Source organism: Scyliorhinus canicula, chromosome 1, assembly GCF_902713615.1.
Source record: "Scyliorhinus canicula chromosome 1, sScyCan1.1, whole genome shotgun sequence".
In the NCBI taxonomy this organism is placed as follows: Eukaryota; Metazoa; Chordata; class Chondrichthyes; order Carcharhiniformes; family Scyliorhinidae; genus Scyliorhinus; species Scyliorhinus canicula.
In genome coordinates this window covers 167,647,027-167,665,129 of record NC_052146.1, presented here as the reverse complement: position 1 = coordinate 167,665,129, position 18,103 = coordinate 167,647,027, and the positions used below count along the sequence as shown (strand labels likewise).

At 43.9% G+C, this 18,103-nt stretch overlaps 1 protein-coding gene across 1 annotated transcript in view; it reads left to right on the top strand.

Annotated features, from left to right (window-relative positions):
* The first annotated feature begins 275 nt into the window (after positions 1–275).
* The window catches only part of tmem181 (transmembrane protein 181), a 364,173-nt gene continuing 346,345 nt past the window's right edge, over positions 276–18,103 (top strand). The window contains 1 exon segment of the mRNA XM_038802279.1: positions 276–873. Within this exon segment, the coding sequence (XP_038658207.1) occupies positions 743–873 (131 nt within the window). The 5' untranslated portion in view covers positions 276–742.

Sequence of the window (18,103 nt, the reverse complement as noted above, 5' to 3'; positions counted from 1 at the left end):
CCAGTACAGGCTTGGTGGGCTGAAGGGCCTGTTCCTGTGGTGTAATTTTCTTTGTTCTTTGAACCATCTAGAAGGGTAATGGCAGCAGGCATCTGTGAACATCACCATCCGCAAGTTTCCCTCCAAGTCACTGGGCATCCTGACTTAGAAATAAATCACCATCCCTTCACTGTTGCTGGGTCAAAATTCTGGAGCTCCCTCCCTAACAGAACTGCGCTTGCACCTACACCGCATGGACTGCAGCAGTTCAAGAAGGCAGCTCACCACCACCTTTTCAAGAGAAATGAGCAGCACATGCTGCCTAACTGGCAACTCACACCACTGGAACATGTAAAAAAAAATAATCAACTTCAAAAGTGGAAAGTTGACTTCAGATGTGGCATCATTTCAGATTCATTTTAGTCAGCCTGAGATTCGTGATGCAGGTGGGGACAGTCAAACTGACCTCAAAGGTGTCGATGATAAAATGCAGTTTAAATGCTTTCCCTTTCACAGTATGTTGACGTGATGTTTCTGTACCGGCTGAGATGGAGATGGTTGGAGAGGGTTAACGTGTCTCACTGGTGCAGTGTTTTACTGACAAATCAGCATTCCAGACCAAGATGCAGCTGACTCGTTTCATCTCCCGTTAAAAAAAATATTTATTGCCATGACAAAGGTAATTCACGGATTCTGATGATTTTATATTCATTGTTCCCGGAAATACTCCTTGCTGAAAGAGGACTGCTGCCGTCGGAGAACCATGGAATCAGAGTACCCGGCCTTTGAAAATCCTCTCTATACGGAACTGAAATATTTCTGCAAGAAGGTGAAAGGAGCTTACATGGATTTAAAGGAAGATCTGATCCCAGACAAAGATGATCGATATTATAGGTGGGATATCTCCCTTTAACTATCGCTTCAGCTAATTATATATATGGAGATTTGTGAAATTAGTTATAAATTTGATACATTGTAATCGGTCTTGACAAGTGCAAGAACATATTTCCCAGTGAGATATCCATTTTAGTTTCACCTCTTAATATTCCATCACTGAGAGATCGGCAACATGTCTCAATTTGCCGTTGTCCATGCAGAGTGAAGTCCATTGCAGTCGCTTCCACGCACTGCATCATATTATCGAAATAAATGGCTGTTGAATTGTTGAATGCAGAAGAAATTGATTAAGATTTGTCAACGAATTTGATTAAGGTTTGATCACCGGTTAAATCTGGCCTCCTGATGGAATCTTTAGTGGCCAGAACAGGTTACAAATGTATTCAAGATGTGCCAGGCGTAAGAGGCCAAGCAAAATTCACCCTGAACCCACCCACTGTATCCCTTACCTCTGCATATCAACTGTCCTCAATGCGCCCGCGGAGGGGCGAACAGCTCTTCTGCAAGATGTTATTTTGGAAGATATGTTTTAATAACTGAATTGCTGGTGGTTACTGAACTGAGAAAATGGCGAGGATTATGAATTATTCACGAAATGGTGGTTGTACGACATTTCTCTCTCGTATATATTTTATCACACATTTAAACGGCCAAAAACGAATGTACACTCAACGTTGGTAAAGTGTTGGCAAGTGAGGAATGAATTCAGTTCTTGTGTATTTATTTATCTTTTGAAGAGGGGCGGTTGGATGTTTTTGGAATGTTTGTTACTCTAAAATATGAACTAAGGAGAAAAAAGTGAAGGTCACAGGCGTCCTAGAACATAGAACAGTACAGCACAGAACAGGCCCTTCGGCCCTCGATGTTGTGCCGAGCAATGATCACCCTACTCAAACCCACGTATCCACCCTATACCCGTAACCCAAACAACCCCCCCTAACCTTACTTTTTAGGACACTACGGGCAATTTATCATGGCCAATCCACCTAACCCGCACATCTTTGGACTGTGGGAGGAAACTGGAGCACCCGGAGGAAACCCACGCACACAGGGGGAGGACGTGCAGACTCCACACAGATAGTGACCCAGCCGGGAATCGAACCTGGGACGCTGGAGCTGTGAAGCATTTATGCTAACCACCATGCTACCGTGTTGTCCTGTTAAAATTTGAGTTGTCACTCAAACATATTGAGCCAGATTTTGAGTCTATTGATCCCAGTTGATATCTGATGGGAAATCTTTGTCTCGCATCAAACCCAACTTCCAGTTCCAGTTTTAACCTCAGACCTCTGCAGTTTCAATAAAATGACATCCAGCCTTACTGAAGAGAAGAGTGGATTTTTAGAGATAATTCATCAGATCTTTGAGAGTTAGTATTCCTACATCCAGTTTGCCAAATTGAAAGTTAGACTAGAAAACCAGCCTTGTGACTCAAAAGCACTGCAGAGGGAAAATATCCAATCCCCCCCATGTTGCTGGGCAGAATACAGTGTTTTTAGCTCATTCATTGCCACCAGCTAAGTCAGTCAATTGAGTCAGCACTGATGTCAGCCAATCTGCAATCAGCAGCCTAAAACAGCACCACATTTTGGAAACTGCTCATTTGATTTAAAGGCTGTTTTTTGCAGGTTGCTTTGCCTGAAAGACAGAGGTCAGTCTTCATTTCAAACTAGCCCAGGCAACTGCTCGAATTAAAGGCACAGGTCCATTAATGTTCCATGGATCCAAAGTTAATAGCAAAATAAAATAAAGGGGAAAATAAAGAATGACAGGAACAAACAGGAGGCATCCTTAAACCTTGCAGAGTAAATTGATAGGGCACAGGAAGCTTCCCTATCAGAGCAGGAGTCTAAAGATTATGAGACAATAAAAAAAGCAATTCTGGATGCATATGAATTGGTTCCTGAAACATTTGGCAGACGTTTTGGAATTTAACGAGACAGCCAAGACAGACTTATGCAGAATTTGAAAGGTTTAAGCAGAGCAATTTTAATAGGTGGATACAAGCATTGGGAATTGAAAATATCTATAAGTCTCTGAGAGTGGTTATTCTCTTAGAGGAACTTAAGAATTTCCTAACTTCTATAACAAGAACCTATGTTGAAGATCAGACAGTTAAAACTACTAGGCAAGCAACAATTATTGTCATGTGTACCAAGGTACAGTGAAAAGTATTTTTCTATATGAGCTAATACATAAATTTAAACCTTTGTTTCATCACCCCATAATTTTGAAAAGGATAGGATATGGGAGAGTGAAAGGCAGGCAGGCAGGTAGCCAAGGTAAAGAATAGAATAGAAAGCTGGGAATGCTCCAAGATCTCCTCCTCTGACCAGGAAGGAAGATACCAAAGATGGCGGTGAGACTTGGAAGCCGAGGTGTTACCATTGTAATAAGGTGGGACACGTTTGTTCAGCATATTGGAAATTGCAAGGAAAGCCCATGGAACTTGTGGGGGTTCATAGAACATAGAACAGTACAGCACAGAACAGGCCCTTCGGCCCTCGATGTTGTGCCGAGCAATGATCACCCTACTTAAACCCACGTAACCCGTATACCCGTAACCCAACAATCCCCCCATTAACCTTACACTACGGGCAATTTAGCATGGCCAATCCACCTAACCCGCACATCTTTGGACTGTGGGAGGAAACCGGAGCACCCGGAGGAAACCCACGCACACACGGGGAGGACGTGCAGACTCCACACAGACAGTGACCCAGCTGGGAATCGAACCTGGGACCACTGGAGCTGTGAAGCATTGATGCTAACCACCATGCTACCGTGAGGCCCCTAATAGTTCATAAGGGGAATTCTGAAAATGGAAGAAAAGTGGAGAATACTACAGCACAGACTGTAGTGTTTACTGGACTTAAGAGCCCTGAAGTAAACACCACTGTAAAAAGGAGGTAAATGAGAGATATTCCGGGGTTTTTTCTAAGGGGGAGGTCATCCCATTTACCTGAATTGACCGAGACAAACCCAGAGCGATTTCAAAGGAAACTGGGGCTACTCAAACTCTCCAATTAGAGAAGGATTTGGTTTCCCCTTCAGGGAGCTCAGTGAAAGCTGAGGTATTAGTGAATGGGATAGGTGGAAGTTGTATCCCAGTTGTATTGTATAAAGTACAATTGGAGTGTGATTTACTGTCAGGTCTAGTAGTTGTCGGAGTTGTTAAGGAATTCCCAGTGGAAGGAGTAGACTTACTTTTGCAGAATGATTTAGCGGGTGCGAAGGTTGTGGCTTCACCCATGATTATAGAGAGTTCAAAGGAAGTATTGCAGTTAACACATGAGGTGCCACCAGTAGGGCATATGGGACTTAGGAAACAGCATTGGGCAGTAAATGAATCAAATAAGGAAATGCTGACAGATGTTGATCACAATGACAGTGGTAGAGAACCAGATTATGAGAATCCTAAGAATGAAGGTTACCATAAGAAAGAGGAGTCCGAATGTAAGGCTGGTGGCAGGGATGAAGTGTCAGAGGAGAGTTTTGACTTACTTCACTCAGAGGGTAGTGGATCTGTGGTATTCTTTACTGCAGAGCATTGTGGAAGCTGGGTCGTTGAATGATTTTGGTTCTGATTATGAAATAATGACACACAGTTGTTACTGAAGACACCCACCACTAATTGATCTCAAACAATTGACTAGTAATTCTTCCAAAGCCAGTAAAAACAGCAAACCGGAAGAAGAAAGTGAATTGGACCTTGCAAAAAGTAATCTGTTGCCAGCGTTGCAGTAAACCCATTGCCATTGCCTTCAGGTGAAAGAATTTCCGAGAACATGCCTGCGTTGAACGAAAATATACATGACGGCATGGCATCAGTTATTCAGGTTGAGGACAGAAAGGACTGAAGTGATACCAAGTGAGCGGCTGGTCCTTTTGAGGATCCACTGTACCTTTCCGAGGTAAAAGAACCAGATAGAAGATAGGAGCAGGAGGAGGCCTTTCGGCCCTTTGAGCCTGCCCCGCCATTCATCACGATCATGGCCAATCATCCAACCCAAAGCCTTTGATGACATTCTCCCCAAGTGCTATATTCAGCCACCTCTTGAATATATTCGATGTTTTAGCATCAGCTATTCCTGTGGAAATGAATTCCACAGTCTCACCACTCTGTGTGAAGAAATGTCTCCTTATATCTGTACAAAATGGTTTACCCTGAATCCTCAGACTGTGACCCCTGGTTCTGGACATACCCATCATGGGTAACATCTTCCCTGCATCTACCCTATCTAGTCCTGTTAAAATGTTTGAGTCTCTATGAGATCCCCCCTCATTCTTCTGAGCTCCAGTGAGAACAATCCCAACCTCGTCAATCTCTCCTCATATGACAGTCCCGCCATTCATGGAATCAGTCTGGTAAATCTTTGTTGCACTGCCTTGAGAGCAAGAACATCCTTCCTCAGAGAAGGAGACCAAAACTGCATACAATACCCCAGGTGTGGCCTCACCAAGGCCCTGTACAATTGCAGCAACACATCCCTGCTTCTATACTCAAAACCTCTCGCAATGGAAGCCAATATACCATTTGCCTTCTTTACCGCCTGCTGCACCTGCATGCTTACCTTCAGCAACTGGTGCACACTCCCCTCTCCCAATTTACAACCATTCGGGTAGTAATCTGCCTTTCTGTTTTTGCTTCCAAAGTGAATAACCTCACACTTATCCAAATTATACTGCATTTGCCATTAATTTGCCCACTTGCCCAACCTGTCCACATAATGCTGTAGGATTCCTGCATCCTCGTCACAATTCACCCTCCCACCTAACTTGGTATCATCTGCAAACTTTGAGATGTTAGATTTTTTTCTCTCATCCAAATCATCAATATATATTGTGACTAGCTGGGGTCTGTTATGGGCCAGGGTTTAGAGAACCCCAAAATGTATCATGGAGTTCACCGAACCCACAACTTTTAACAGGTGGTGGTATGGGGAGCACCGGCCCACGCGACAGGTGTGGTACAGCAGAAATGGAAAAGTATTTTTAAAGCAAAACAATGTTTATTCTATGAACTCAAGTTAACCTTTTTAAAACATACACTGAACATCTCAGCAACCATTAATTCAAATACAACCCCCAAAGAATACAACTCTTAGTAATCCTTTAAGCTTTCCTTTTAACATCCATAAGACTTAAAAACAAAACCTTTAACAGAAGCACATTAGGTTAAAGTCACAACTGAGAGCAGTTATTAGTTTTAAATCACCAAAGGATTGATTTACAGCTTTTAGATTACAGAGAGAGAGACTAATACCCCTTCTGGCTGTGACTGCAGCTATCCAGCTCTGAAAATGAAAGTATAACATACCCTGCAGCAAACGACCTAAAACGAAAGTAAAAAGCTGACTGACAGCCCAGCTCCACCCACTCTTTGACATCATTGCAGTAATAAACACCCATTTCTTAAAGGTACATTTCTTAAACACAGATTTATTAAAGGTACTCTCACATGATACCTCCCCCCAAGAAAAAAAATATACCACCAACTTCAATATGGTTTCATTTTTCACCTTTTCACTTCCCTTCAAGAAATATGGACAGTGAATATACATTTCTCTTTACAGAACAAAACAGGCAAACATTTAATAATGAGTCCATTTTAGTTCTTCGTCCACCAAACCTGCTTCTGTTCATCACATTTGTGACAAAGCATCGGCTATCGCGTTTTCTCGTCCTGCCACATGTACTATTTTTAAATGAAATGGCTGTAACAATAAACTCCATTGAAACAGTCTTGCATTGTTATTCCGGAATCGCTCCAAAAACATCAATGGATTATGATCAGCATATATAATGGTGTCAGATGGATTGCTGGTCACATAAAGGTGAAAATGTTGCAAAGCTTTTTTTTTAATTTAGATTACCCAATTATTTTTTCCAATTAAGGGGCAATTTAGCATGGCCAATCCACCTACTCTGCACATTTTTGGGTTGTGGGGGCGAAACCCACGCAGACACGGGGAGAATGTGAAAATGTTGCAAAGCTAACACCAAACTCAACGTCTCCTTCTCAATCGTTCAATACATTTCTGGTGAGAATTCAATTTTGTTGAAAAGTAACCAATAGGCCGCTCTAGCTCTTCGTCGTCGTCTTGTAGAAGCACCGCACCGACACCCACATCACTCGCATTAATCGCCACTTTGAATGATTTGGTATAATTTGGGATGGCTAACACAGGAGCAGTGGTTAACACAGCCTTCAGGCCATCAAATGCCTTTTAACACTCCGCTGTCCACTGGAATTTGTTACACTTCTTGGACAAGTCTGTCAGTGGGGCGACCACATTGCTGAAACTCGGTACAAATTTCTGGTAAAATCCACTCATACCAAGAAATCGCGTTATTTTCCATCGTGTCAAGGGTATTAGAAACTCCCCAATAACTTTTGTTTTGACATCCCGTGCGACCATTCAACCCTGTCCAATTGTATGGCCAAGGAAAGTGACTTGGGCTTTTCCAAATTCACTTTTGGCTAGGTTTATCACCAAACCCACCTCCTGAAATCGATCGAATAACTCCATCAGATGCTTTAAATGTTATTTCCATGTCTGGCTGAAAATTACCAGACCGTCGATGTATACCGCACAATTGGATAATTCTGAAACAATTTTGTTTGTTAACCGTTGAAATGTGTCTGGGGCGTTTTTCATGCCAAATGGCATAACTTTGAATTGGTATATACCATCTGGAGTCACACAAGCTGAAATCTCCTTTGCCCTTTTGGAGAAAGGTACCTGCCAGTAACGTTTAAGTAAATCCAGTCTGGAAATAAAAGCTGATTGTCCCACTTTCTCAATGCAATCCTCCAAACGTAGGATAGTATAAGAGTCCGTTCTTGTAACTGCATTAACCTTTCTATGGTCCACACACAACCATTGGGTACCATCTGGTTTAGGGACCATCACTATGGCTCCATTGCCTGCAACCCACTTCAATTATGCCATTTTTAAGCATACTCTCAATCTCTTTGTTAACCTGTGCCAATTTTAAAGGGTTAGGTCTGTATGGATGTTGTTTGATTGGAACAGCATTTCCCACATCTACATCATGTATAGCCATTTTAGTACTTCCCAATTTATCTCCACAAACTTGCCCATGTGATATCAATAACTCTTTCAGGTCAGTTTGTTTTTCCTCTGGAAGGTAACTCAATAATTTATCCCAATTTTTAAGAACATCCTCATTTTCCAATTTAAGTTGCGGTATGTCAAATTCACAGTCATCTGGATTTGGTTCGTCACTTTGAATTAGAATCATTAACACCTCCTCCTTTTTCTCTCCTTCCCTTTCAAAGTACCTTTTAAGCATATTCACATGACACACTCGGTGAGTCTTCCTTCTATCTGGTGTTTTTACCACATAATTCATCTCACTTAATTTCCTTTCAATCTGATAAGGTCCACAAAACCTTGCTTTTAAAGGTTCACCTACCACTGGTAACAATACTAAAACTTTATCTCCACTGGCAAAACTACGAACTTTGGATTTCTTGTCCGTGACCCGTTTCATCACATTTTGTGCAACTTTCAAATGTTGTCTAGCCAATTCACCTGCTCTATTTAATCGTTCCCTAAAATTTGACATGTAATCCAACAATGTAAGTTCTGATTTCTCACTCACCAATTTTTTCTTAATCAATTTAAGTGGTCCTCTTGTGAATTGCGCTTTCACGTATCTGATCGTCAGTCCAGAAGTAAAACACTCGAACACGTCAGTAACGAATATTCGTTTATTCACGGCCGGGACAAATCTCTAAGCAGTCGGGTAACCACCTTCGAGAAGTGCCAAAATCCCAGAATAAGGACTGTATTTTTATACATTTTACAGCTTAGGGGTAGTCCCCTTAAATTCCTAGATACACCTATGATTTGGCAAGGATCCAGAACATGTACATATATGGAATTATTCTTCGAGGTCGGGAGGTTATTTTTGACATAATCATTAGCACAAGTCACTATTAATGCTATTACAAAGGTTTTTCTTATCCCATGGCCATCTGGCTCAACTCATTCCAAAGCCCATTCCTTTTACATTTCAAAGTTTATTTGTTTCAACTGGTCAAACGAGCTTAATTGCGCTATCTCCGCAATAAAGTAACGCTTCCCATTCATTCCATTCTTTGACTTTTTGACCTCTCTGCTTTCACAGATGCGGGTCAGAACATTAAATGATACTAAAGCCACACTCCCCTTTTTCCATCCCATGACCTTCTGACATCTCTGCTTTCACAGATGCCGGTCAGAACACGCTCCCTTTATTTCATCCCTTGACCTGTTGACATCTCTTTCACAGAGCTTTTCAGAACTGTTATATTAACCCTATCAGCGAAGTTCCAAATGAAATCCACTTCTACATTCCCCCCTTTGATCATTCCATGATCACATAACACTCAGGATACTTTAGATGGAAATGAGAGCGAGGCGGAGGTACACCTCCTCTACTAGGCTCCGGCAGGATGCCACTTCCTCATATAGGTCAGGGGTAGGTGGAACCAGTTTTTCTTTTTCGTCTAGGGCGGATCTCTGAAGCATCTGTGGTAATGCAGTGGCACCCAAACGGTTGCATAGGCATTTCACACCAGTAGCTATGATACAGAGCAACAAACAGATGGTAACGAAGATAATGAGCCCATGGAACAGGTAAGTGGCCCAAGAATTGGACCACATCCAGCTCCACCAGTCAGCCTGACCGGCGAGTCGCAAGCGCTGTACTCCATCTCTGATATGGGTTACCAGACGCGTGATATTCTCTGAACTGTCTGGAATGTAAGTGCAACATTCGGTCCCTATGATAGCACAGGTCCCCCCTTCTTTGGCTAGTAAGTAATCCAGGGCCATGCGATTCTGTAGGGCTACCGTTCGTACGGCTACCAACTCTGCACTGAGTTCACTAAGTCCCTCCGCGGTGTCATTTGCAACCTGTTCCAATAGGTCGCGGAGGAGCGCGTACTTCTTGAGGGACCAGATGGCGCCTATTTGGGGCCATAAGAGGGAAGTCACCACCTCCCACGGTGGTACTGACCTCTGGGCTCGAAAGTGGGGATGATGTTCGAGCTGGGCATAGTGTGTAGTACCCGGAACAACGAAACCCAAGTAGCACGACCCTGCCCAGTCAGTGGGGAGCCAGGGGTAAGCCTTATGGCCACAAATGAAGTAGGTGCCATTATAGGAGGTGAGGCTAGTTACCATCGAGGAGGCCCATATTTGAGTCCAATCAGGGCCCCCTGTGTGGTTAATAATGTTATTGATGATGGCGTGGCCTTTCCAGTCAGTAAGACTAAAAGTGTACTTACATGAACTGGTTCCTAACACATATGTTCCAGGAGTTCGTACTTCCCGGAGTAAGCAGACCGTTCCGGTCTGGGGGTTGTGGATATTGAAGAACGGGGGTGTGCGATCTGCTGAGTAAGATGGCTGTCGCCAACCAAAAAAATCCCGCAAAGGGTAGCCGGCACTCAGCCATTCTTGGGCTGCTTCCCTGTGGTTTACAGAAGAGGACCTGGAGGCCCTGGTTGGTAAGGCAGAGTGACTAGTTACTGTCCTGTTCTGGAATATAACCCATTCAGCCGTCTGTTCGATCGAGAAAGGAACAGATATCAAGGGAACGCCTCCATGGGCATGGGTCGGGACCTGTGTACATACCCAGCAAGAGGAGACACCCACTTTCTTAGCATAGACATAGGACATAAACAGAAATGAATTTGCCGTTACATGGTGCGTTGCCCGCTTCCTTCTGGAAGGCGAGTAGGGGTGAGTAGTCCTTGATGGTAAAATTTGTACCCTGTCCTTATCGATGCACCGGTGGTTCCACCTGCATGTGCGGCGATCGTACATTAGAACCATGTACGTAATCAGGAATCGGCGCTTCTGGTCGTCGGGAGGAACGGTGGTCGGGCAGTTTCTGATAGCGGTGGTGATCCATCGGAGATCTGTCGTTGTTCCACATCGTGGGGTTCCTTCCCGGCACATGGGTGGGTGTCGGCTTCCGTACAGGCATCTCCTTCTTTCGGATGCAGCGAGAGAGAGCAGGGTGGCGAGTATTGTGACGGCGAAGAGGGGCCTCATCCTGGTACTCGTGTTCCTAGGACTTAAAGGAAAAGTTTAGAACATCATGGATACTTAATTAACTTACAATGGTGCATATGTACCCATGCGTTCCGGCCCTCCACTTTTACTGCAGTGGGGGTAGTGAGTAGAACCTGTAGGGGACCCTCCCATCGAGGTTCCAAACCTTTACGTGTCCAATTTCGAATTAGGACATAATCCCCAGGGTTGATGGAGACGTCATGAGTAATGGAGGGGACTTCTTCCTGGGTGGCACGAACTCGGGAGTGTAATCCTTTCAAAATTCTAGTTAGTGTTAATATATAATTAGCCATCTCGGTAGTCATGTAATGCAATTGAACATTCCGTGGAACACTGCTGTCCCAAGGCGTTCGAAAGGGTCTGCCATATCGTATTTCCGCTGGGCTTAGGCGAGTTTTTCCTGCGGGGGTGGCACGTAGCCGGAAGAGTGCTAAAGGCAGGAGTTTGAGCCAAGTGGCCCCAGTGTCTGCTTGTAGTTTAGCGAGTTTAGTCTTTAGAGTCTGATTAGCCCTTTCCACCACTCCAGCGGCTTGTGGTCTGTAGGCACAATGAAACTGTTGCTTTATTCCTAGCAGAGCACAGAATTCCTTATTGATTTGACCTATGAAGTGGGGACCATTGTCAGAGCTCAGCCGGGCTGGAATTCCAAATCGCGGAACAATTTCTCGCATTAACACCTTAACTACTGTCGAGGCCTTGTTATCCGTAGTCGGGTAGGCCTCGATCCATTTGCTAAAAGTGTCCACAATGACTAACACATATTTATAGCATTGACATCTTTCCAACTCAATGTAATCCATTTGTAGGGTCTCAAATGGACCTTTAGGTAAGGGGGTTGTGCCAGGATCACAGGGGACGGCCTTACCGGGGTTGTGCTGTTGACAGATTAGGCACCGACTGCTAATTTGTTGGGCCATTTCTTACAGTCGTGGGTGCCACCAGCTTTTTAACAATATGTCCCCTGTGACACGAGCTCCACAGTGAGTTGCAAAGTGTACACATTCGGTCACCCAGGCTGCTAATGCATCGGTCATACATGTTTGTCCTACCGGGGTGACCCACAGCTTATTTTCGATATCATATATACATCCTAAGTTTTTCCACATATTTACAGCAGTTGCAGGAGCGTCCTCCTGCATTTGGATTATGTCAGCAATGGTTGGCATAGGTTTTTCAGAGGGAGACTTTTCCGGGGGGGGTTTTAGTCTGCCTCATCATTCTAGGCACCATTAGTTTGCCAGATTTAGAAATTTCTTTTGCCTTCTCGTCCGCTCTCCTGTTGCCCGTTTCCACCAGTCCCGTGCCTTTTGTATGCGCTGCGCATTTTATCACCGCTATCTTGTCTGGGAGCATAAGGGCCTGCAATAACTGTGTTACTAACTGCTGGTGTGAGATGGGTGTACCAGCGGAGGTTAGAAATCCTCTGTTTTTCCATCACCGTCTTGATCGATGATTGCATAGCCAGATTGTCTATCCCCCCTTTCGCCGACGGAAGAACTTCCATTGGTGAAAAAGGAACAATCTGCACTTGGGAGGGGTATATCGGAGAGGTCGTCTCGAACCGAGGAGACTTCTTGCAACAGTTGCAGACAGTCATGAGTTGGGTCGAGCATGTCTGTGGGAGGATGCGTCAAAAAGTCAGCAGGGTTGATAGTGGTGCAGTGGGCAAACTGGATCTTCGGGTTATTAAGGAGAGCAATCTCATATTTGTTCTGACGAGCCATCGTGAGATGCTGAGTCTGTAGCTGTCCCAAAAATGCCGTAACAGAATGGGAACTATAGACAGTAATATCTTGTTGGAGGGTAATATTAGCAGCCGATTGCAAGCTGTTGTAGATAGCTGCAAGAATTTGGGTACAGATAGGATAGCCAAGGGCTACCGGATTGAGTTTAGAGGAATAGTATGCAACCGGGCGACAGCGGTCGCCGTGGCGGTGGGTCAGGACAGCTGTGGCGCAGTCGGCAAGGACTGTGCAATAGAGCTGAAAAGGGCGATCATATAAGGGTCGACCAAGGGCAGGGGCCTGGAGGAGTGCCTCCTTGAGGCGGTTCTGCTAGTGACTGTTTGTGATCAGCGGGCACTAGGACCCTGCGGAGCCATGCAGTGTCAATTTCAACGCAGCAGTTTCGAAGTCTGCAGCAGCTGACTGCTGCCCAGCACAAATTCTTTATCTGTTTATTCTGAGACCAATGTAGTTCTGAACATACTGAGTTACTCATAATACTGATCACATTCCAGGGGCGGTGGCGGAGGTGGCCGTGGAGGCTGTGGGGGCTGTGGGGGCTGTGGAGGCTGTGGGGGCTGTGGGGGCTGTGGGGGCTGTGGAGGCTGTGGGGGCTGTGGGGGCTGTGGAGGCTGTGGGGGCTTCTGACGTCCCCCGCAATTGAACAGAGGTTCCTCATCCCCATCGTCCCCCTCCTCCCAACCTTGCTTCGCATTGCTGACCGGCGCCGGGGTAGGAGTAGCATTCTTACGTTTCTTATATTCTTTACATTCCCTTTGTAAGACCTCTACTGTTTTAACAATTCCCCCTTTGGCGAGGCCAATACCCAATTTTGAGGCATTTTCCTGCCAGCTAGCCAGTATAGATGCATCTTTCACTGACTGACAGTATTCCCTCCACAAGGCAATTAATTTCTTTGCGGTGGGTTCTTGATAATACAGAAAAATGTGTCATTTGAAACATGAAAGTCTGGCAATATCTGGTTTGAGAGGGTACAGGGAAAGATCCCACAAAAGGTTAATAGCAGCTGCAAAGAGCAGGGTTATAAAATGCAGATTCTTGCTCACAAGCAGGTTTCAGCAGACACACAGGCTTCATGTGGTAAGCTAAAACAATGGCTCACACCTTCATGGAATGTAACTATCTCAGAAAGCATCTGAAAAAGCATGGATGAGAGTTTCAATTGCATTAAGTGACGAATGTTTAAAACAGGCAAGTCTTTCAAGTCACAACCAAGTTAAATTTTAGCATACAGCTAAAAGCAAAGTTTCACACCTTAATTGAAATAAACTCTCTTAGTAAACAGCTGGAAAGAATGGAAGATGCTCAGTCGAATTTAGTGTCAATTTAAGGGGTAAAATTCTACGAACATCAAGTTAATTAAAAGAAAATTGGAGATGACCTGGCTACGAGAAACATCATTTAAGTCAAAATCAAAGGCAAAGTTATGAACTGGGGACAATTGGAAAATTAAACGATTTGTAATCACAGAAATAAAAGTTAACTATTAAAACGAAAGCAATTTTTTAAATCAAATCTGAGAGGAGACGATATGCCCGAAATGAATAACGAGTTGTAGTAAGATGTTTACATCAAAGATACTTTTAAACTAACAAAGTGAAACAAGCCCATATACAATACAGTCGTTAAAACGTAATAACTCTTCGAAAGAGAATATAAACCCAGGGAGCAGAAGCAGCAGCACTCTGCAACAGCAACAGGAGAGAGAGAGAGAGAGAGAGACGCAGCCGGCTGGAGAAAGACAAGGAAAGCAGCCGAGTTTAAACAGCTAATACAACTCAAGAAGACCAGATTTTAAGTGGTTATTAGCTTACTTCACTTCCTTAATAACGCAGGACCCAGGACACCAATGCTATTAAGGGGTAAGTAGGTAAAATTCTTCGGTGAAAGTATGGGTTATACCGGGGGATAAGCTCCGAGAACCCCGCCCGTAACTTCCAGAGAACGCTGCCTGGAATCACGGCGGCAGTCCCGTCCGGAGCCCACAGCCCGGAATCGTCCCCTAGCAGTCCTGAGAACCCCGCCCGTAACTCCAGCGAACGCTGCCTGGAATCACGGCGGCAGTCCCAGACTGCCCCTAGCAGTCCTGACAACCCCGCCCGTAACTCCAGAGAACGCTGCCTGGAATCACGGCGGCAGTCTCAGGCTGCCCCTAGCAGTCCTGGCAACCCCGCCCGTAACTCCAGCGAACGCTGCCTGGAATCACGGCGGCAGTCCCAGGCTGCCCCTAGCAGTCCTGACAACCCCGCCCGTAACTCCAGAGAACGCTGCCTGGAATCACGGCGGCAGTCTTAGGCTGCCCCTAGAGACGATAACCGCAGGGTTCACTCACTTACCCTCTTTAAAACGGGTTCGCTGGACTGACCTGGATCTCGCAGAGGCTTCTCGACAAACCAACGGCAAGGCTGAGCAACGATCAAACTGGTAGTAGGCTAATACCAAGGTGGAAAAGAAATTTTTACTCACGTTGGGGGCCAAATTCGTCCTCTACTTTGAACGAGCTCAGTCGATTACGCCGGTTAGTTGCGCAGACCCCTCTGGAGATCCCCGTACGGGCCACCAAATGTGAATTGCGCTTTCACGTATCTGATCGTCAGTCCAGAAGTAAAACACTCGAACACGTCAGTAACGAATATTCGTTTATTCACGGCCGGGACAAATCTCTAAGCAGTCGGGTAACCACCTTCGAGAAGTGCCAAAATCCCAGAATAAGGACTGTATTTTTATACATTTTACAGCTTAGGGGTGGTCCCCTTAAATTCCTAGATACACCTATGATTTGGCAAGGATCCAGAACATGTACATATATGGAATTATTCTTCGAGGTCGGGAGGTTATTTTGACATAATCATTAGCACAAGTCACTATTAATGCTATTACAAAGGTTTTTCTTATCCCATGGCCATCTGGCTCAACTCATTCCAAAGCCCATTCCTTTTACATTTCAAAGTTTATTTGTTTCAACTGGTCAAACGAGCTTAATTGCGCTATCTCCGCAATAAAGTAACGCTTCCCATTCATTCCATTCTTTGACTTTTTGACCTCTCTGCTTTCACAGATGCGGGTCAGAACATTAAATGGTACTAAAGCCACACTCCCCTTTTTCCATCCCATGACCTTCTGACATCTCTGCTTTCACAGATGCCGGTCAGAACACGCTCCCTTTATTTCATCCCTTGACCTGTTGACATCTCTTTCACAGAGCTTTTCAGAACTGTTATATTAACCCTATCAGCGAAGTTCCAAATGAAATCCACTTCTACACTCTTACCTCACGACCAAAAATTAGTTCAAAAGGACTGAATTTGGTTGACTCATTAGGTGCATCCCTAATTGCAAACAGTACGAATGGAATTCCTTTATCCCAATCTCTGGATAATCTTCACAATAAGCCCTCAACATTGTCTTTAATGTCTGATGCCACCTTTCTAACGCTCCCTGCGATTCTGGATGGTACGCAGTTGATTAAATTGTTTTACTCCTAAGATATCCATAACTTCTTTGAATAACCTTGAGGTAATATTTGATCCTTGATCCGATTGTATTTCTATGGGTAGTCCATATCGAGTAAAGAATTTAAGTAACTCCTCCACAATCTTTTTAGCTGTAATATTACGGACTGGAATGGTCTCTGGAAACCTAGTAGACATATCCATTATAGTCAAAAGATATTGATTTCCACTTTTCGTTTTAGGAAGCGGTCCTACACAATCAATTAGGACCCTTGTAAAAGGTTCCTCAAATGCTGGGATGGGTATTAATGGGTTTTATCACTGCTTGAGGCTTCCCTATCACTTGACATGTGTGACATGACTGACAAAATTTAACTCCATCTTTATGTAGTTCAGGCCACTAAAAATGTTTCTGAATTCTTGCTTGAGTTTTCATTATTCTCAAATGACCTTCCCATTGGTACCTCATGCAACTCGCAACACCTCCTTTCTATACCCTACTGGCAATATTACTTGATGAACTTCTGCCCACTTTTCATCTGCCTGCATATGTAAAGGTCTCCATTTTCTCATCAAGACATTACTTTTACGGTCATAACACTCAGGTATACATTCAGATTCCTCTTCCGTGTATACTTTCTGATACATTTGTTTTATTTCTACATCTTTCTGTTGTCACTCCGCCAATTTTCCTGAACTAAAAATATCAGTTTCATCCTCCACCTGTTCTTGTTCTTTTTCAACCATCTGATCAAAAATCGTTTCTGATAATTGCACTTCAACTTCATCTTCATTCTTTGATTTCTCCTCTTGTCTTCACCCGTGACTTTGTGACCCTGTGACTACACAATCCAGAAAAATCCCAGGATATTCGTCCTTCAACATTTCAGTTGTCTGATTTTCCACTGGCTTGTCAACCACAGGAGCATCACTCCCACCTGCGATCCAGCTATATCATTACCCAAGATAAACTGTATTCCTGGACAAGATAGTTTCTCTATTACTCCTACTACCATTTCACCATTCTTCACTGGACCTTTACCTTATATAATGGAACACTACTCTTCTCACCCTGAATTCCACATATTACCACCTTTCCATGCAACATTCTTCCCAAACTACATAGCTCCTCATCTCTTACCATTAAATATCGACGAGCTCCCGTATCTCTTAAAATTGTGACTTCTTTACTTGCTCCTCCTGATACACATAAGTAAACTTTACCCACACAAGCAAATTCTTTAATGAAATCTGGCACCTTCTTATCAATCACCTCTTGATCAGGCTGTACAATCTTTTGCACCTCTTTCACTTCACTTGGGCTTTCCTTTACCACTCTAACAAATCCCACTGTCTTCTCCTGTTTTACTACATCAGCCTTCCCAGTGCTTTTCTTCAACTACCAACACTGTGACTTTACATGGCCTAGTTTATTACAGTGAAAACATTTGAAACTTTTCATTTCTTTTCCACCCTCCTGAATTTATTGACACTGGCCACAGGACATGTGGTTATTTACATTGTCCTTATTATTCCACATCAGATCACCTTTACCTTCACCACTTGAGTATTTCTCACGTCCCCAGTTTCTATCCCTCACAGGCTGAAACTGATGTCAGAAACCAAGCTTTGATTTATGAACTAATTCATAATCATCTGCCATTTCTGCTGCTAATCTCGCAGTTTTAGCCCTCTGCTCTTGCACATGAGTTCTCACTACATCAGGAATTCAATTTTTAAACTCCTCCAAAAGTATAATTTCTCTGAGAGCTTCATACATTTGGTCTATTTTCAAAGCCTTATCCACCTATCAAAATTACTCTGTTTGATACTTTCAAACTCCATGTATGTTGACCAGGTTCTTTCCTTAAATTTCTAAACCTTTGTCTGTGGGCTTCAGGCACTAGTTCATATGCACCTAAGATGGATTTTT